We start from the raw sequence: 17,355 nt of genomic DNA on the forward strand, positions 1-17,355 counted from the left end.
ACCCAGATTTGTCTGGCAAGTCCACGCCAGCACGTCCCAGGGGACTTAGGTGACCACTCTGCCCCTCATTTCCTACTTGGAACAACAAAGATGTTAACAGTTCCTGCCTCACAGGCGGCTGTGAGCATTCAGTGAGTTAATACATCAAAGATGCTAGGAGCAGAACTCAGCCACAGTGAGCATTCCACAGTAATTCACTCATGCTTTTTTTTTTTCCTCTCCACAAATGTATTCTTGCACACTTCACAAAAATGGGATTTAACTGTATACACTGATATGCATTCTCCTTTTTACTTCGCAATATGCCACGAACAGCTGTTCGGGTCGCAAAACACTCGTCCACAGCATCCTCTCCGACTATGACTGCAGACGGAACGGCGGGTCCACCGCAGGCCTGGCCAATCCCGTCCCTGGACCGTCTATCCTGATCACATGTGCTGTGTTCGAAAGCCTGAGATGCGATCTACAGATAGCCAGACCGGTCTCCAAACAGCAGGGCCACTGCACCCCTCACAGGTCACAGAGGCGGGGACCCTGGATAGGTCTGAGACGTGAGGCCGCGCCTGGGTCAGTTCTGCTGAGTCCTGGCTGGGTGCCCCTAGGAAGTGGTAAGTAAGTAAGTAAGTAAGTAAGCGGTAAGATCACAGGTGCAAAGACTCTTTGGTCCTGCTTGTGAGAGGGACCGTATTCTCCCCATTTTCCAGAAGGAAAAGAAGCTGAGGAGGCTCAGAGGGATAGCTTCACTAGCCCAAGTCACACAGCAGCCTTGCTGCGACTCACAGGGTGAAGAGCGCCAGCAAGTCCAGAGCCTCTGAGGAAGGCTCTTGCAGGAGGCACGGGGTGGTTCTGGGGCCTTCCGCAGTACACCTTGCTGGCCCCGGGAGTCGGTCCTGCATACAGACTAGAGAATCAGGACAAGTGACAGAGGCTGGCACTGGCACCTGGGGTCCAGATTCCTCATGAACAGAAGCACACCAGTCATGGCTCCTCAGCCCCAGCTGTCACCTCAGAGTGGGGCTAGGGGTGTGAAGGGCACCCGAGGGAAAAGAAGTCTCGAGAAAGATCTAGGCCTCACCAGTCTGGCAGCAGAGCCGACCAAGAGGCAAGTCGAAGGTAGAAGGAATCTTAAAGCCGGGTAGAGAGCCATGCCAGCTCCATCGGGGCCATTCCTCAGGGCGACAAAGCCAGCTCTGTGGGAACCTCCTCAGAGGGCCAAGAGTTGGGTCTGTGAGGCCAGACACGCCAGGCCAGCGCTTTCCAGGAAGGAGGGCGAAGGGGAGCGAGGCAGCGGCGCCAGCTGCTCCCCAGGGTGTGACTGCCGCTCTTTCAGACACCAGGGGTGGCCTTGCCTACGCTGGGCCAGCGGGCCGGGGGGCAGGCACAGAGCTCATGGGGCAGCAAACTTCCCCAAGGGGGCCAGTAAAGAGCCTCTTTACGGAATCATATTCATCCTCACAGCCCAGCGGCAGGGCCTCCCTAGGGGCCCACTGAGAAAGAGTCCACCTCCAATGCAGGAGACATGGGTTCAGGCCCTGGTCTGGGAAGATCCCACACGCCACAGAGCAGCCAAGCCCATGCGCCACAGCTACCAAGCCTGTGCTCCAGAGCCCGGGAGCTGCAGCCGCTGAGCCCACACGTCACCGCTCCTGAAGCCCGCAGCCCCTAGAGCCTGGGTCCACAAGAGGAGACACCTCAGTAAGCGCCCGGAGCACCACAGCTGGAGAGCAGCCCCCACTCTCTGCAATGAGAGGAAAGCCCACGTGGCAACAAAGACCCAGCACAGCCAACAATAAATAAATGAAACTGTTTTAAAAAAATAATAACAGTAAATTTTAGGCTGATTCCCAAGACCTGAACACCAGCATCTACCCAGGAGCACCCTCCAGCGTGACAGACAAGGGGAGCTGGACCAGGGGCCTCAAGGGACTCTGCCTTTGTTAATCCTCAGAGAGCTGGGCCAGGCAATCTGGTCAACCCACAGAGAATCACAGTGGTGACAGTCCCATCCACTTCTCCTTCCTCCAAGGTGCGCGCCATGTTAGGGCTGGCTACACACCTCCATCTCCACAGACTCTCTGAGGGAAGCACTACTTTGATCCTCGTTTTACAGCTCAAGATACTGAGCCTCAAATTGCTGAGGTGACTTTCCCAAGGTCATAGAGCACACAGCAGGGGGAGCCAGGAGAAAGCCTAGAGCTGACTTCAGGGCCGGCACCCATCACACAGTGCCGGCTGGGGCGGGCGGGCACCCATCACACAGTGCCGGCTGGGGCGGGCGGGCACCCATCACACAGTGCCGGCTGGGGCGGGCGGGCACCCATCACACAGTGCCGGCTGGGGCGGGCGGGCACCCATCACACAGTGCCGGCTGGGGCGGGCGGGCACCCATCACACAGTGCCGGCTGGGGCGGGCGGGCACCCATCACACAGTGCCGGCTGGGGCGGGCGGGCACCCATCACACAGTGCCGGCTGGGGCGGGCGGGCACCCATCACACAGTGCCGGCTGGGGCGGGCGGGGAGCTGGGCCTGCCATTCACTATTCATCATTCACTCATGCAGCAGTTACTAACTCGGAATCTACCACGTATCTATTATCCACGAAAGATGGATTGATTACTCCCTGCTCTCCAGGACCTTACATCCTCTGAAGAAAGAAAATAAATAAGGTGACAGAGAAGAGAATCGCAGTGCGTGAGGGGGCTCTGGAGGAAGTCAGCAGGGAGCCGTCACTGCTCAGGAGGGAACAGGGGAGTGGAGACCCTCAGGACGAGAAGGAGCCAGCTGTGCAGCCACACAAGAGCGGCTGGCAGCAGAACCAGCAAGCGCAAAGGCCCTGAGGCAGAGAGGCTGCGCTTCCTTCAGTTCCTCCCAGTGGCCCCCATCTTCCCTTAGACGGGGAGGTTGGCTCATGCTGAGTCTTCAGTCACTCCACGCCCTCCACCCTTAGGCCCTGGATTCTGGTTCTGGTACAGCCTGTTATTAAAGAGGAAAAAAAAACACCTATAGAAGAAGGAAGAAAAAAAATGTAGTAAAGGGGAAAGCAGAAAGAAAGGGGAAGAGAACGAAGAGTGAGTGCAAGGCAGCGTGGCGGGAGGAGGCAGCCCTGGGACACGCCCCCCACCCGCCCGCGGGAGTGCTCAGCGCCTTCGGATCCTGGGGCACCAGCAGCCCACCCCCGCCAGGGCCCCAAGGGCACCCAGCTTCCCCCCAACGCCACCCCCTTCCCCTGCCACTTCCTCTGCTCGCCCTGCCCGTGACCGTCACCACTTCCTCCGCGTGAGAGGCCACCACTGCCGTCCTGGGGCTCAGATCCAGTGGAGGCTGAGGCAGGCCGGAAGAAGGGCCCATTCCTGGGCTCACAAATGTCAGCGCCGCCAGAAATACCACAGCGAAGGCACCCTGGACCCTCTCCTCCCGATAAGCCCCCTTATTTCCCCCTCCAAGCTGCACAGCAGAAAAGGCACAGGCTTCTGGCCAGAGATATCTGGGTTTAAGTCCCAGCTCTGCCATGGAAGAGCTCTGTGATGCTGAGCAGGTCATTGTCCCTCTCTCGGCCTCTGCTCCATCCGGTGAGGATACTGACTCCTGCCTTTCACAGGTCTAGCAGGCTGTGAGAACAGTCTACTCGAGTCTAGTGGAATAAACGATAGGCAAGAAGGGAGGGGGACTTCCCTGGCAGTCCACAGTTAAGATTCTGCTTCCATTACAGGGGGCACGGGTTTGATCCCTGGTCAGGGAACTAGGATCCTGTAATGACACGTGGCAGGTTCAAAGAAAAAATCAACTCCCCACTCATTTATCTTGTTTACATGCTAACGGCCAACACTCACATGAGGTTTTCCAAGGTCCCAGGCTAAGTGGTTTACATGGGTTATTTCAGACAAAAAGCCCTATGGTGTAGCTAACGAAACCACGGCATAGGTAAAAACTTTTCTCCAGGACCACACGACCTGCAACGGAGAGGGCTGGGCTTCAACTCCAGGACCACACCCAAGTGCCCAGACCACCTCTGGTCCCTGGAAGCATAAGCTGCCCTTCCCATCTCACCCTCTTTGCTCTCTCCTGACCCAGCTCTCTAGAACCCTCCATGCCCACATACATCTCCTTCTTGGGTCGGTCACCTTCCACCAGTCACTTCCCTCCCTGGGCTCTAACCACTGCGCTAGCCTTCCCTCCCACACGTCCACCTACTACCCCTGGTTCCAGTCACCAGGCTGTGGCCACTCTGGCCCAGCCTCCACTCATCAATGGTCACCTTGGCCTTGGGCAGCCAGGACATCTGGATCTGGCATCTCCCAATTGTGCGGGCCAACCACTCCCCATCCAGTAACTATCCAAAGATCACTCTCCTCTAACACTACACGAGGCTGATCTCAGGACCAGGTCAGACCCTGGCAAGGTGTGGCACGCAGGACAGTAACTATGACGTCCACATTCCTCAGCGTGCCATTCAAGGCACTCTCACTTGGCCCCCACACACTATTCTAGACCTGGCCCGCACTGGCCAGCTCCCCAAAGCCAAGCCCAGCTCCCAAATAATACATTGACCACTGGACTTGAGTGGGCAAATGAAATATGTACAGTGGGTCAGGGGGAGGGCACACAGTAGTGGAAGACAGTAAAAGCCAGATATACGCTGCCTGGTACCGAGCCAAGGCCACCACTGAGCATGTGAACCACAGCTGGACCACAGCAAGATGCCCTGTAAATGCCAAGCGCACAGCTTTTAAAGGCTTTGCATGCAATGAGAACTTTAAATATCTCTTTCTCTGTTGATTACATGCTGAAATGATAGCACTTTGGATATATACTGGGGTAACCAAAATATACTACTAAAATGCACTTCTGATGCTTTTCCTTGTTTGAGTGTGTCTCCTAGAACACTTTAAGTTGTGTACGTGGCTCCTGTTACATTCCCCTTGGACATTCTCCTCACTTCCAGCAGACATGACCCTGCATGAGTGCATGCCAGGCCATATCAGCATATCTGATCGGGGCTTTTATGTGAACACTCATGATTTCAAAATGCTGGCAATCACTTCAAATTTGATTCAGCCACCATGCGAGTCACACAAACCAGTCCACAAGCCCTATCACGCTCAAGGCCCACCCAGGGACAACCTGAGGCCTCACTGCCTGGCTCTCTCCTGGCCTGGGCTTCCTTCCCTCTGTCTGTCTGTCCTGTCCCCACCTCACCCTCCCTGCCCAGTGGAAGCTGTCCCCCCTCACCGCCAGTCCCATCGTGGTCCTGATACAACTCTCTTGCCAGGGCAGAACCTTCCTTTCCCCTGTGGCCTTGAAAGCATCAGGTTAAGTGGGTAGCTGGCTCATCCTGTGTGCCTACGAGCTACTGATCTGATTCTCCCAGCTGCTCAGTGGGGTAAGCATTGGTCTCAGCCCCACCAAACAAATGGGGAAACTGAGGCAAGCCACTCACCTGACTTTATACAGCAGCTAAGTAGGGCAGCCAGGATTCAAAGTCAGGTCTGCCTGGCTGCAAGGCCCACGTCTTGTATCACACACCTGTGACAAACACAGGTGAGCATGGCTGTTTGCAGAACTGAATCGAGGCACATTTGTTTGTAGGAGGCAGCAGTGCCCCACAGGAGCGATCTTGCCCCCCGGGGGACATGTGGCCTTGTCCAGAGACATTTTTGGCTATCTCAACTAGGGGGAGGAGAGGGAGGTGCTGGCAGTGGTGTCATTTTTGTAGGTAGAAACCAGAGATACTGCTAACATCCTATAACACACAGGCAGCCCCCATAACAAAGAAGGAGCTGCCCCAAATGTCAATAGTGCCAAGGTGGGAAGCCTGGTATAACGAACAAGCTCTTAACACTGAAGTCCTTCTGTTTGCCCCCAGCTTGGCTGAAGTAACTGGTCGGGACCTTCTTTGTTTCATAGCAAGAGCATCAGCAATAATGAACCATCTTCCTTTCCTGCCCACTTCCTGGGTGGGGATCAGGTGCTGAATGTATTACACCTTTCTAAGTATCTTATCCTTCAAATCATCGCCTCTGTTTTATAGATGAGAGTCTGGAGGCTCAGAAGTGGGAGTCACTTGTTTGGAGGTGCAACCCAGATCGTCCCGAGCCCCAGATGCGTCCTTTAACCTTCCTGCTCCACGCCCTTGGCAGCAGCTGGGCCTGGGAGGGACCCATCCCTGGCTCTTTTCCGGTGGCAGCCCCTGTAGGGAGCATAGATTCGATCCCTGGTCAGGGAACTAGAAGCCCTCATGCCATGCACCAGGGTCAAAAAAAACAAAACGGGGTGGGGGTGTGGGGAGTCAACTCTCCACTCATTCATCTTATTTACATGCTAATGGATAACACCCATGCAAGCTTTTCCAGCATCCTGGACTAAGTGGTTTGCACGAATTATTTCAGACCCAACAACAGAGATATTCCCCTAGTCCGAGTAACCAGGAAGCCAGGGGACACTGGGCGGAGGTGAAGGCTGGCTGTGCAATTGCTTAGCTGCTCTAGACCCAGACGGTGCAAGGCCAGTGCAAAATCTGCCACTTTAGACCCCGTGGGCAGGCGACATCCCCAGGAAGCTCGGGTAGCCTTGGTTTTCGGACCCAGCCAGGAACCCACTCACAATAGCAAGGACTTGTGTTTAAAAACACTAGGCTGAGCGGAAATAAGGTTACAGCCTGGGGGCAGAGCTCTTTCCGGAGGCGAAGGGGAGGTGCACGGGGATGAGGGAGACCTGGGCAGCCCCTGGAGGAAGCGGAAACCCAGGCTTTAAATTCAGGCAGAGTCGAGGTGAAAGGAGCTGCCAGGCTGGGGAGGGCAGGAACCTCAGCTTTGTCTGAACTGGGCGGCGGGGCAGGATGTGGCCCCAGGGTTAACAATGGCTCTCTGAGAGAAGGGCACCTGAGGTCCCCACCCAGAGGGCAGCCGCTGCCAAGGCCCCGGATTCCCAAAGGACTCGGGGAATGGCCCTTAGTGAGAGCGAGGGGGCAAAGGGGCCGCTAGGAACTTATCTCATTTTCTTTTAAAAATCATGCTCAAAGAAGCATCATTCCTTCCACGGAATAATTCCCTTCAAGAGTTAAGCCTAAAGGATGATTTAAAATATACAGTCAGTTCTGCCATAATGCTTACTTTTTTAAAATGTCAGTTTTGTTCCAATACCACTGATGTATCAGGGAACAATTTTATCAAAATGCTAAATTCACATCTGCTTATGTGTTGTCTGCCATAAACACTAGGTAAACGCAGAAAACTTCACCCAAGTGACCCAACGCAAATGAATATACACAGGGCACAGGCCCCTCAGATGCCTGTCAGCAACCTTTGAGACACACCCATCCCATACGGGAGCCCAATTTACCACCTAATTTCAGAGCGCAGAGTCTTGGCCACGGAACCACCATGGATGTCCCCATAATTCTGTATTTCTTATCCACAAAACTTGTGTAACACTCTGCTGCTTGTTTTTTTAGGCAATCTTTATTTCTTCCAATTTGTTGATGAAGTTTTTGAGTGTTGTACCCTTATCCCCATTTGCTCACAAGGCTTCTGATTTTTACTGCATGATTCTGCACAGTTTAGGGATTCTTAGGAAGGCATATTTATGTTACAGCAGAACTGACTATTGTGTAAAGTGTTTAGTACAGTGTCTGGCACATGATAAGCACTTAAATCAATTTATCTTGTTAACAGTAAAAAAAAAAAACTTTATGAGGGGATTACTTAAATATCCAAAAAGATTAAGATCATGGGGGCACTGACCCATCCCAGAAAGTATGTATGAAGCATTTAGAATAACACATGAAGAGGTTTTAGGAATGAAAGATGGCATAAAACACTGTAGCTTTGTAAATTACAACACTGCATTTTAACCAAAATTTTTTTTCTCCATAAAAATCAATTATGGGCTTTCCTGGTAGCTCAGCTGATAAAGGAGACCCCAGTTTGAATCCTGGGTCGGGAAGATCCGCTGGAAAAGGGACAGGCTACTCACTCCAGTAGGCCTAGGCTTCCCTGGTGGCTCAGCTGGTGAAGAATCCGCCTGCAATGTGGGAGACCTGGGTTCAATCCCTGGGTTGGGAAAATCCCCTGGAGAAAGGAACAGCTTCCCACACCAGTATTCTGGCCTGGAGAATTCCATGGACTGTTATAGTATGTCCATATTTAAACAAATCTTTTTTCTCCATAAAAATCCATTAAGTCTGGAAGGAAATATATCAAAATGTTAACAGCAATTGATGGGACTTAGGGTAATGTTTTTCTTTTTAAGTAAAAAAATTTTGTACTGTACTCCTAATTTTACAAAATCATAAAACTTTTGAAAGCTTAAAGACAACATAAGATGACAACTAAAGCAATCTTCAGGAAGCAGAAAAAAAAATCTCAGCCTGTTAACCCAGCTCTTCAGGTCCACAGGCTCCCTGCCTCTGTTCAGCATTTAAGGGCCTGCTTTACCCACAGCTGTGAGAGTGGGCACACCTGCTAAAGGCTGATTTCTCCATTCAGCACCACACCTAACACTTCCCTTTCCATCCTGTCTTCAGAATAAAGATTATTTCCAAGGGCAAGAATTTTTAAACCATATAGCCTATGACTTTTACTTTGTATCTAGTCATAAACTAAAAACTACTTCCCTCTGAAATCCATCTGAAATCCCTTAAGGAGTAGGTGAGAGTGAACTTGACTTTGCACAAAATCAATCTTACCTACCTCTTTTCCACCGGAGACAAACTGGCGGCTTACCAGAGAGAAAAGGGGAAAAGAGGCTCCATCATAGCACCAGTGATAAAGAACCCACCTGCTTATGCAGGAGAAATAAGAGCTGTGGGTTCAGTCCCTGGGTTGGCAAGATCCCCTGGAGGAAGGCATCGGCAACCCACTCCAGCTTTCTTGCCTGGAGAATCCCATGGACAGAGGCGCCTAGAGGGCTACCGTCTATGAGATCACCAAGAGTCGGACACAACTGAACAACCTAGCATGCTTGCACGCACACATCTTGACTGCTAATGCTTAGGCTTTGAGCCTGAACAAGACACTCAACAGGAAATCTATAATTGGCATCCTCTTCTGACAAGCCTTTGACAGATTGGGATTCTTGTGACTTCTTTCTTTTTTAATATTTGTTTTATTTGTTTGCCTGTATCCGGTCTTAGTTGCAGCACACAGGACCTTAGATCTTGGTTGTGGCATGTGGACTCTAGTTCCCTGAGCAGGGAATGAGCCTGGACCCCGTGCACTGGGAGCGTGGAGTCCTAGCCGCTGGACTGCCAGGGAGGTCCCTCTCGGGACTTCTCACACCAGGGAAACCCTCAGGAAGGCCACCATCACCTAGGCCGCCAGAAGAAAACTCTGCTAGTTCTAGGACAGGAAGAGGAGATGCTGCTAGCTGTCACTTGCCCAGCTCACAGGCAACTGGTTACCAAGGCACCGTGTCAAAGCAGAAGTTCTGCTCTGAGATAAAAAAACCTAGATGGAACCTCTGTCCTGTGCTGCTGAGATGGCCATGCCAGGGGACAATGAAGTAGGGAGGAGTTTCGGTCCCTGAATAGAATCTTTATTGAAGCAATAACTGCTTCAACTTCATCTCTAAGGGGCTGAGTAAACAGCACTTCTCCAGGGCAGGAGACAGGGGTCACAGAGATCTCTGATCTAAGACGGATCTTCCGAAGCTGTAACCAAGCCCCGAGCCTTGGTTCTAGTCCATTCCTTTCCCTGGGACCCAGGGTTCCTGCACATAACACGGGGATGGGCTGGATTGAACAGTCACACATGAAGGCCAGGTGCACAATCTAATAAACTGTCTAGGTATATCAGCCATCACACAGCTCTCCTGGTCTAGCTTTGCGTTCTCTTAATTAGGAGAAAACCAAGGATTCAGAGGTGGTGGGGAGGGAGCTGGGGTACAGTCGGCTCACAGCTTTGAGCACTTCCATGTGTTCCGGAGAACCAGCAGACAAAATAGCTTGTGAATCAGATGGGCTCCTCTGTTTGGAACTTTCAGAGCAGTAGGGGAGTTTCACCCAGCTAAAGCAGGCGGAAATGACAATCGAAACTGACAAGGGGAAATCTTACCAGCCTAAAAGCAAAGTTCTGCATTTAGATTTGAAAGAAAATGAACCATATGAAGCCAGGATCCATTAGGGGACAGGGACAAGACTAATTGAAAGCCAACCCCGAATAAAACAAACATTTGCAAGAGCCAACATCGAGCGCCGGAAACACCAGCTGAACCTTTTGGAGAAAGTGAGGGATATGGTGAGCTGAGCAAGGGCGCAGCTGCCCTCACAGGGGACAGAGCACACCTGGAGAGCAGGCTGTGTCTGGGGGAGCCCAGGACTTTGGTGGGGTGTCCGGGGGGGAGGGGTGTCTGGGGGGGGATGTCCGGGGGACGGGGGTCGCCTCGCAAGACTGAGGACAGTTTCCTGGTGCCCTAGAGAGAATAGGGAGCTTTGAGAAGGGTAAAGAAAAGACGTGCAAGCGTAGAATGTGCTGGCTGCCCTCGCCTACACGCAGAGCCCTCAGGCAGAGAAGCGCAGCAAGTCAAACAGCGGAGAGCCACCGGTGTGAGTGTCACAGCCTCTCCAACCACAGAACCTTTGCTCCGGTGGGGGTTCCACCCTGTAACAGGAAGTGCCTGCTTAGAGGGGAGGTGGTAGCAAAACAGACACCGGGATGGGCCTGGGTGGCCTCAAAACTGCCTCCAGCCATGTTTCTCAAAACTTAAAGTGCTTAGCGATCACCTGGGGATCTGTTACAACGCAGACCCTACTTGATCAGGTCGAGAGTGGGGCCTCAGATCCTGCATTTCTAATAAGCTCCCAGGGGATACTAATGTCACTCCTTCAGGGACTACAATCTGGTAACTCAGCTCACCACCACTTTCAGGTTGAAAAGAGCAAGTCTTGACCAGGAGGACTGAGAGAAGCCCTATCTGGGGTCCAAGCTCCTAAAAGGGGAGTCCTGGGGTCAGAGTGGTCCACAAGCTCAAGGAATCCCATGGAAGGTGACGGTGGCTCAGGAAAGAGGTGTCCTCCTGGAGAACATGTGGGTTTCTCTGAGTAAAGGGTTTCCTAGGAGGAAGGAGATAGGGGAAGGGTGCCGTCAAGCCCTGAGTGTTTTTTGGGGTCCCCAGTACGACTCAGAAACACAGAACTTCTTCTCAGGACTAAGAACCAGACAATGCCTACAGCAAACGTGTCTAGAATTAATCAGCTCTGCCCCACCCACCTCTCCACAAAAGCTCTCTGGCCTCCTATTCCTCTAGGGGAAAGGTGACTACAGGCTGGGAGACTCCCCAGCAGTGACTCATCCACATACTCAAATCTGACCCCCGAAGCGCAGGATTCCAGAGGCCCCAGCCTCCATTTCCAAGCCTAACCTCTCACTCCGAGCCCCCCTACCCCACCCCCGCTCTCTCCGTCTCTGGCTCATCTTCAGGTGTGTCCCTAATTTCATCGGACCCAGCCCTTCCAGACGCAGCCCAGTTGCTCTGTGCCCATCGCCTCGGCACCCTCACAGCATCTGGGTGGACTCCCCTAAAAAGTACGCCTCGTCTCGGACGCTAAAGTTCTATAAGCTCCCCTTTGTCTCCCCCTGCGGCGCCGAGAGCCGTGCGGGGCGCACAGGAAGTGCTCGGAAAAAGCTTGGGGGCAGCCGCCGCGCCGTCAGGGGCGCAGGGGCTGAGCCGGGCTGAGTGAGGGGACCCCCCGCCCCCGGCAAAGAAGAAGGGTCACCGGGACCGGGGCCCGGGACTCCGGGGTCAGGACCGGGCAGCTGCTCCGCGCTCTCCCGAGCCGCGGCCGAGACTGACCAAGGCCAGTGCCCCTCCCTTCCGGAGCGGCTCCACGCGCCCCGAGTCCCCCACTCTCGGCGCCCTCACCTTGTAAACCTTGCCGAAGGCGCCGTCGCCCAGCTCGCCCACGATCTCCCACACCTCGTTGGGATCCAGGTCCCGGCGGACATGCTCATATTCGCGGGACTTTCTCTTCTCGAAGGTAGACAGGCGCAGGATGCGGCGGAAATTGGCGAAAGCCATGGCTGGGGCACGCGAGCCGCGGGGCGAGGTGGCGCGGCTCCCGCGGCCGCGAGGCGGAGGCGCTGGAGGGCGCCGCGGCGCTCGGGGGCTCTCCGCAGCCCGGCCCTTCCCCGCAGCCCGACCCGGGTCAAGTGCGCCCGGGGCAGCTCGCGGCTGGCGCACCCGGAACCGCGCGGGCACGCGCGGTCCCCGCCCCCGCTCGGTCCCGTCCCGGGGCCGCCTCCCGGTGCCGGCCCCGCTCGCGCCGCGCGCCTCGCCCAGCCTCGGGAGGCGTTCCGCGCACCCGGCTCCACCTGCCGCTCCCCGGCAACACCCGGAGAGCCCCTAATTGGCTACGGGCGCTCCCCGGCTCCGCCCGTCGCCGCAGGGCACTCTGGAAACTGTAGTCCCCCGCGCGCCGCACGCCCGCAAGCAACCGACTAGGCTTTGGATAGTTTAGGGGACGCTTCGGCGAGAGCGTCCCGGGGCTGGGAGGCCCCCAGAGTCACGTGGCTCCCAATATTTCTGCCGGAGCGAAAGGGGAACCAAACTGGCTCTTCGCGAGCGCCCACTGATTGTTGTCCGAAGACCAAGAGGGCGAACCGACATTAATCACTGAATCCGCCCTGTAACTTCCCGGCAAAGCCGCTCTGCCCCCGCCCAGTTTTCAGGTGGGGGCGCCGGGAGGGCTAGGCACCAGCCCCCCCGCTACACATCCTGCTGGCTGAGCCGGTGCGGTTTCCTCGGCGCGGTGCTGCCTCCTAGCGCGGGAGATGCCGAGTCCTTGCGGCAGTGGTCAGTCCTGGAGACCCAGGCTCCTTACGGTAACTCTCCCTCATAAATAGAGCCTCAGCGAATGTCACATCCAATAGTTCCGGTCCCTATGAAGAAAATTCATGTTGAGGTGTTTTTACCACTCCGGAACAGCAGGCAAACACCAGTTTGGAAAGACAGCTGCAGAAGCCTGGGGTTGCTGGTAGTGGTCTGCATAAAGGGTGCCCTGAGTAAAGACTGAAATGTCTCCACCACTTAGTGAGTGGTTGCAGCTGTAGAAAGTCTTAATCACCAGAAGAAGCAAACACAGCACAAGACTGGGCTCTCACCCACAAATAAGCCTCCCAGAGCAAGCTGGAAGGCGGGTCTTTCCCTGTTCCAGTCCACCTGACCAACTCTGTGAAGCGGCTGAGAGGACAGTGGGGAGGCTCTCCCATTGGGAGGAAGGGGCTCTGACTTAGGTCAGCCTAGAGGACTGTGAAGAAGGCTGAGCGCCGAAGAATTGATGCTTTTGAACTGTTGGAGAAGACTCTTGAGAGTCCCTTGGACTGCAAGGAGATCAACCCTGGGATTTCTTGGGAAGGAATGATGCTAAAGCTGAAGCTCCAGTACTTTGGCCACCTCATGCAAAGAGTTGACTCATTGGAAAAGACTCTGATGCTGGGAGGGATTGGGGGCAGGAGGAGAAGGGAACGACCGAGGATGAGATGTCTGGATGGCATCACTGACTGGATGGAAGCGAGTCTGAGTGAACTGTGGGAGTTGGTTGGACAGGGAGGCCTGGCGTGCTGCGATTCACGGGGTCGCAAAGAGTCGGACACGAATGAGCGACTGAACTGAACTGAACTGAGGGGTCTGGGAGTTGGAGGCCCAGGTTATCCCCAGGTCCAGTTATCCACAGAACTCTGTGAAAGCTCCAGAAAAAAATGAAGTAAGAAACAGAAATGGAGAGCTTCACTCAAAAATGTTATAAGTGAAAGAAACCAGACATAAAAGACCACAGGTTACATGATTCCATTTATAAGAAATGTCTAGAAAAGGCAAATCCATGGGGACAGAAAGCAGATTAATGGACTAAACTGAAATGGGCATGAGGGGTCTTTTTGGAGTGATGAAAATATTCTAAAACTGGATTATGGTGATGATGTAATAATTTGGCAGATTTACTAAAAATCACTGAATTGTATACTTGAAATGGATGTACTTTATGATATGTAAATTATATATAAGTGAAGTTGTAAGAAATCAAACAGAGAGGTTTAACAAAACCAGGCTATATCTCTGAAATAATGAATAGACAAGACTGGTCAGAGACAAAAAAGGAGTTAAACAGAAAGGAAAATAGTCCCCAAGACAATGAAATGAAGAGGAACATAGTATTAGGTACCATAGAGATTTGAAATCACAAAAGTACATTTTAAACAAGTTTATGTGAATATAATTTATGTGAAATGGGTAATATGAAGTAGGTAATCATGTAGGAGAAAATATAAATTATATAAACAAATGATATACAAAACTATAAGTGATATATAAAAGATACATAATTTCAATAAGAAATAAAAGCCTAAATAAGCTAATAATGAATCAAGAAAGGAATCAAAAATCTAAACTCTGCCCCCACTGAAGGACATCATGTTATGTGGTTTTACAAATAATTTCTCCCTTTATATAAGTACTTTAGGACCATAAAGGAAATATTTCATTTTTCTAAGATGAGTTTTACTACAACTAAGTAGAGATAGTAAAAGGAAATTGTAGAATATGTCCCCTTAGGTAATAGATGGATTAAAAAAGATACTAGCATGAGGGGACACATATATGCCCATGGCTGACTCATGTTGATGTATGGCAAAACCCATCACAATATTGTAAAGTAATTATCCTCCGATTAAAATAAATAAATTTAAAAAAATACTAGCAAGATGAAACCCAAGGTGAATAAAAACACCATTACCAAGAAAGTTTCATCCAGGAATAAAAGAATGGTTCTATGCAGAAACAAAAGCTATTAAAGTAAGACACTGCGTTGACAAAGAAAGTCACAGGCTCAGTAGTCACAGAAAAAGCATTTCACTGTTTTCTGAGGTTGGATTTTCCCAGAGACAAGGATCTGAATACAAATAGTTTATTTGGGAGGTGATGTTGAAGCCCGTAAAGGGAGCTGATTACTGCTATGGCTAACGGGCTTAACCCACGTGGGTGTTCTGGGGATCAGGATACAGCACACTGCAGACTCAGCCCGAGAGTCAAGGAAACGGGAATTTTTCTCTAAGCCTCATCTGTCCTTGACCAAGGGCTGCTCCCTAGGGCAGCAAGTGCTGCTAGCTTGCTGCGCTTGAAAGCCCAGAGAACATCTCTTAAGTTGAGAGATGTCACGGCACTTCATACAGCTTCTGCTATAAACTCCTCACATTTCTTATTTCTTCTCCTTTTTCCTATAGCATTTGCTAGAATCTTTAGCAGATGATTTTACTGTTAAGTTAAACAGTAACAGTGAAAATAGGAATCCTTGTCTTGGTCCAGTATTTAATAGAAAAGGGTTTAAAAGTTTCTCCTTTAAGTATGATATTTATGAAAGACTGTGGCAAAAGATCTTCACACGTCTGCGCTCAGTCACTTCAGTCCTGTCCGATTCTGTGTGACCCCATGGACTGTAGCCCACCGGGCTCCTCTGTCCATGGGATTCTCCAAACGAGAATACTGGAGTGGGTTGCCATGCCTCGTCCAGGGGATCTTCCTGACTCAGGGAGCGAACCCGCGTCTCCTGCATTCCAGGCAGTCTCTACCCACTGAGACACCTTCCTGCTATTTCTAATTTGCTAACAACTATTTCTCATAGCTGTAGAACTTAATCAAATATTTTTTCTGCGTTTACCATATAAGTCAATCTTATGATTAATTACATGAGTTTTCTCATCCAGCCTATAGTCATGGTAAATTTCATTGACTAAATATACTTGCTTTCCTAGAGCATATTTTATCTTCCTCTGGAAAGGCTAAGTAACACAAGCCCAAGGTCACACAGCTAATCAGCGGCAGAGTCTGGATTTGAACCTAAGTAGTCTGATGCCAAAGTCTCTGCATCTGTTTGTGTAACTACTGTGTCCAGTAGCCTCTTGGTCATAATGTATATTTATACATATAACATTGACTTTGACGGGAAATTTTACACTTAGGATTTTTATGTCTATGTGTGCAAACCAAAGGCACCTATACTTTTCTTGTGCTGTCTCTATCTGGTTTTAAAATGAGAACATTTATTATTCTTTTTTTTTAATTTTATGGACCAATTTAAGATAGGAATTATCTGTTCTTTGTAAGTTTGGTACAAAACCTGGTTTTAACTTTGCAAATCTCTAATTCTTAATTAGAGTTGGAGCATGTCCTCATAAGTTTGTTAGATGTTTGCATTTCAGGTTCTTTGTTGGTTCATATTTCTGGTTCATATTCTTTGCCCATTTTCCTATTAGATTTCCTTTCTCACTTTTTGACTGTAGGATTTAAAAAAAAGTTTCTCACTGAGTTTAGACACTGCAGATGTCTTTCCAATTTACCATATATCTGTTAACTTTCCAGTGACTTTTGTTGAGCAAGAATGCTTAATACTGATGTAATTGAATTTTTTTGTCTTAAAAAAATTTTAAAGTCAACTTCATTGAGGTTTTGTTTATATTTAATAAAATGAGTTCAAAGTTTTGACAAATATATACATCCATGTAACCATCAATGTGGGCTTCCCAGGTGGTGCTAGCGGTAAAGAACCCACCTGCCAGTGCAGAAGACGTAAGAGACTCAGGTTCGATCCCTGGATCAGGAAGATTTCCCTGGAAGAGGGCATGGCAACCCATCCAGTCTTCTTGCCTGGGGAATCCCATGGACAGAGGAGCCCGGCTACAGTCCATAGTGTCACAAACAGTCAGACGTAACTGAAGCGACTTAGCACGCAACCATCACCGTAGTCAAGGTACAGAACTTCCCCTCATCTCAGGAAATTTCTTTTCCTTGATCATAAATTAATCCCCATTCACCATCCTCACCCCAGCCAACCACTCATCCGTTTTCCATCACCATATACTGGAAATGTCTTTCTTAGTTCATCAGATGAACGGAATCACACTGTAGTGCTCTTTTAAGTTCGGTTTCTTTTCACACAGCATAATATTTTGAGATTCATCATGTTGTTATATGTCTTTGTGGTTCATTCTTCCTAAATGTTCCAGTGTATGGATATTCCATATGGAATATGTATCCATATTCCAGTGTATGGATATACCACAATTTGTTTATCCATTCAGCTGTTGATGGACATTTGCAGTCTTATGTTATCATGAATAAAGATGCTACAAATGCTGATGAGGCTTTGCATGGATATGTATTTTCATTTTCCTAGATTCACCTAGGAGTGCAATTTCTGGATCATACCCTAAGTATATGGTTAACTTCATAAGAAACTGTTCAAGTATTTTACAAAGGATTGTATCGCTTTACGTTCCCACAAATGATACTGCTCCAATCATATTGATATCATCAGTTCTTAAAACTCTAGCTATTCCAGTGAATATGTGATGGTACCTTACTCTAGGCTT

At 50.6% G+C, this 17,355-nt stretch overlaps 1 protein-coding gene across 3 annotated transcripts in view; it reads right to left on the reverse strand.

Annotated features, from left to right (window-relative positions):
* STK10 (serine/threonine kinase 10) overlaps positions 1–12,029 on the reverse strand; it is a 153,645-nt gene extending 141,616 nt beyond the window's left edge. For all 3 annotated transcript variants that reach the window (XR_008201176.1, XM_052658962.1, XM_052658961.1), the window contains exon 1: positions 11,858–12,029. Coding sequence is in view for 2 of the 3 variants with exons in the window: in XM_052658962.1 (XP_052514922.1) it covers positions 11,858–12,013 (156 nt within the window). In the remaining variant the exon portion in view is untranslated. The remainder of the gene's footprint in view (positions 1–11,857) is intronic.
* Between the last annotated feature and the right edge of the window lie 5,326 nt (positions 12,030–17,355).

This window comes from Budorcas taxicolor, chromosome 20, assembly GCF_023091745.1.
Source record: "Budorcas taxicolor isolate Tak-1 chromosome 20, Takin1.1, whole genome shotgun sequence".
NCBI classification, from domain to species: Eukaryota; Metazoa; Chordata; class Mammalia; order Artiodactyla; family Bovidae; genus Budorcas; species Budorcas taxicolor.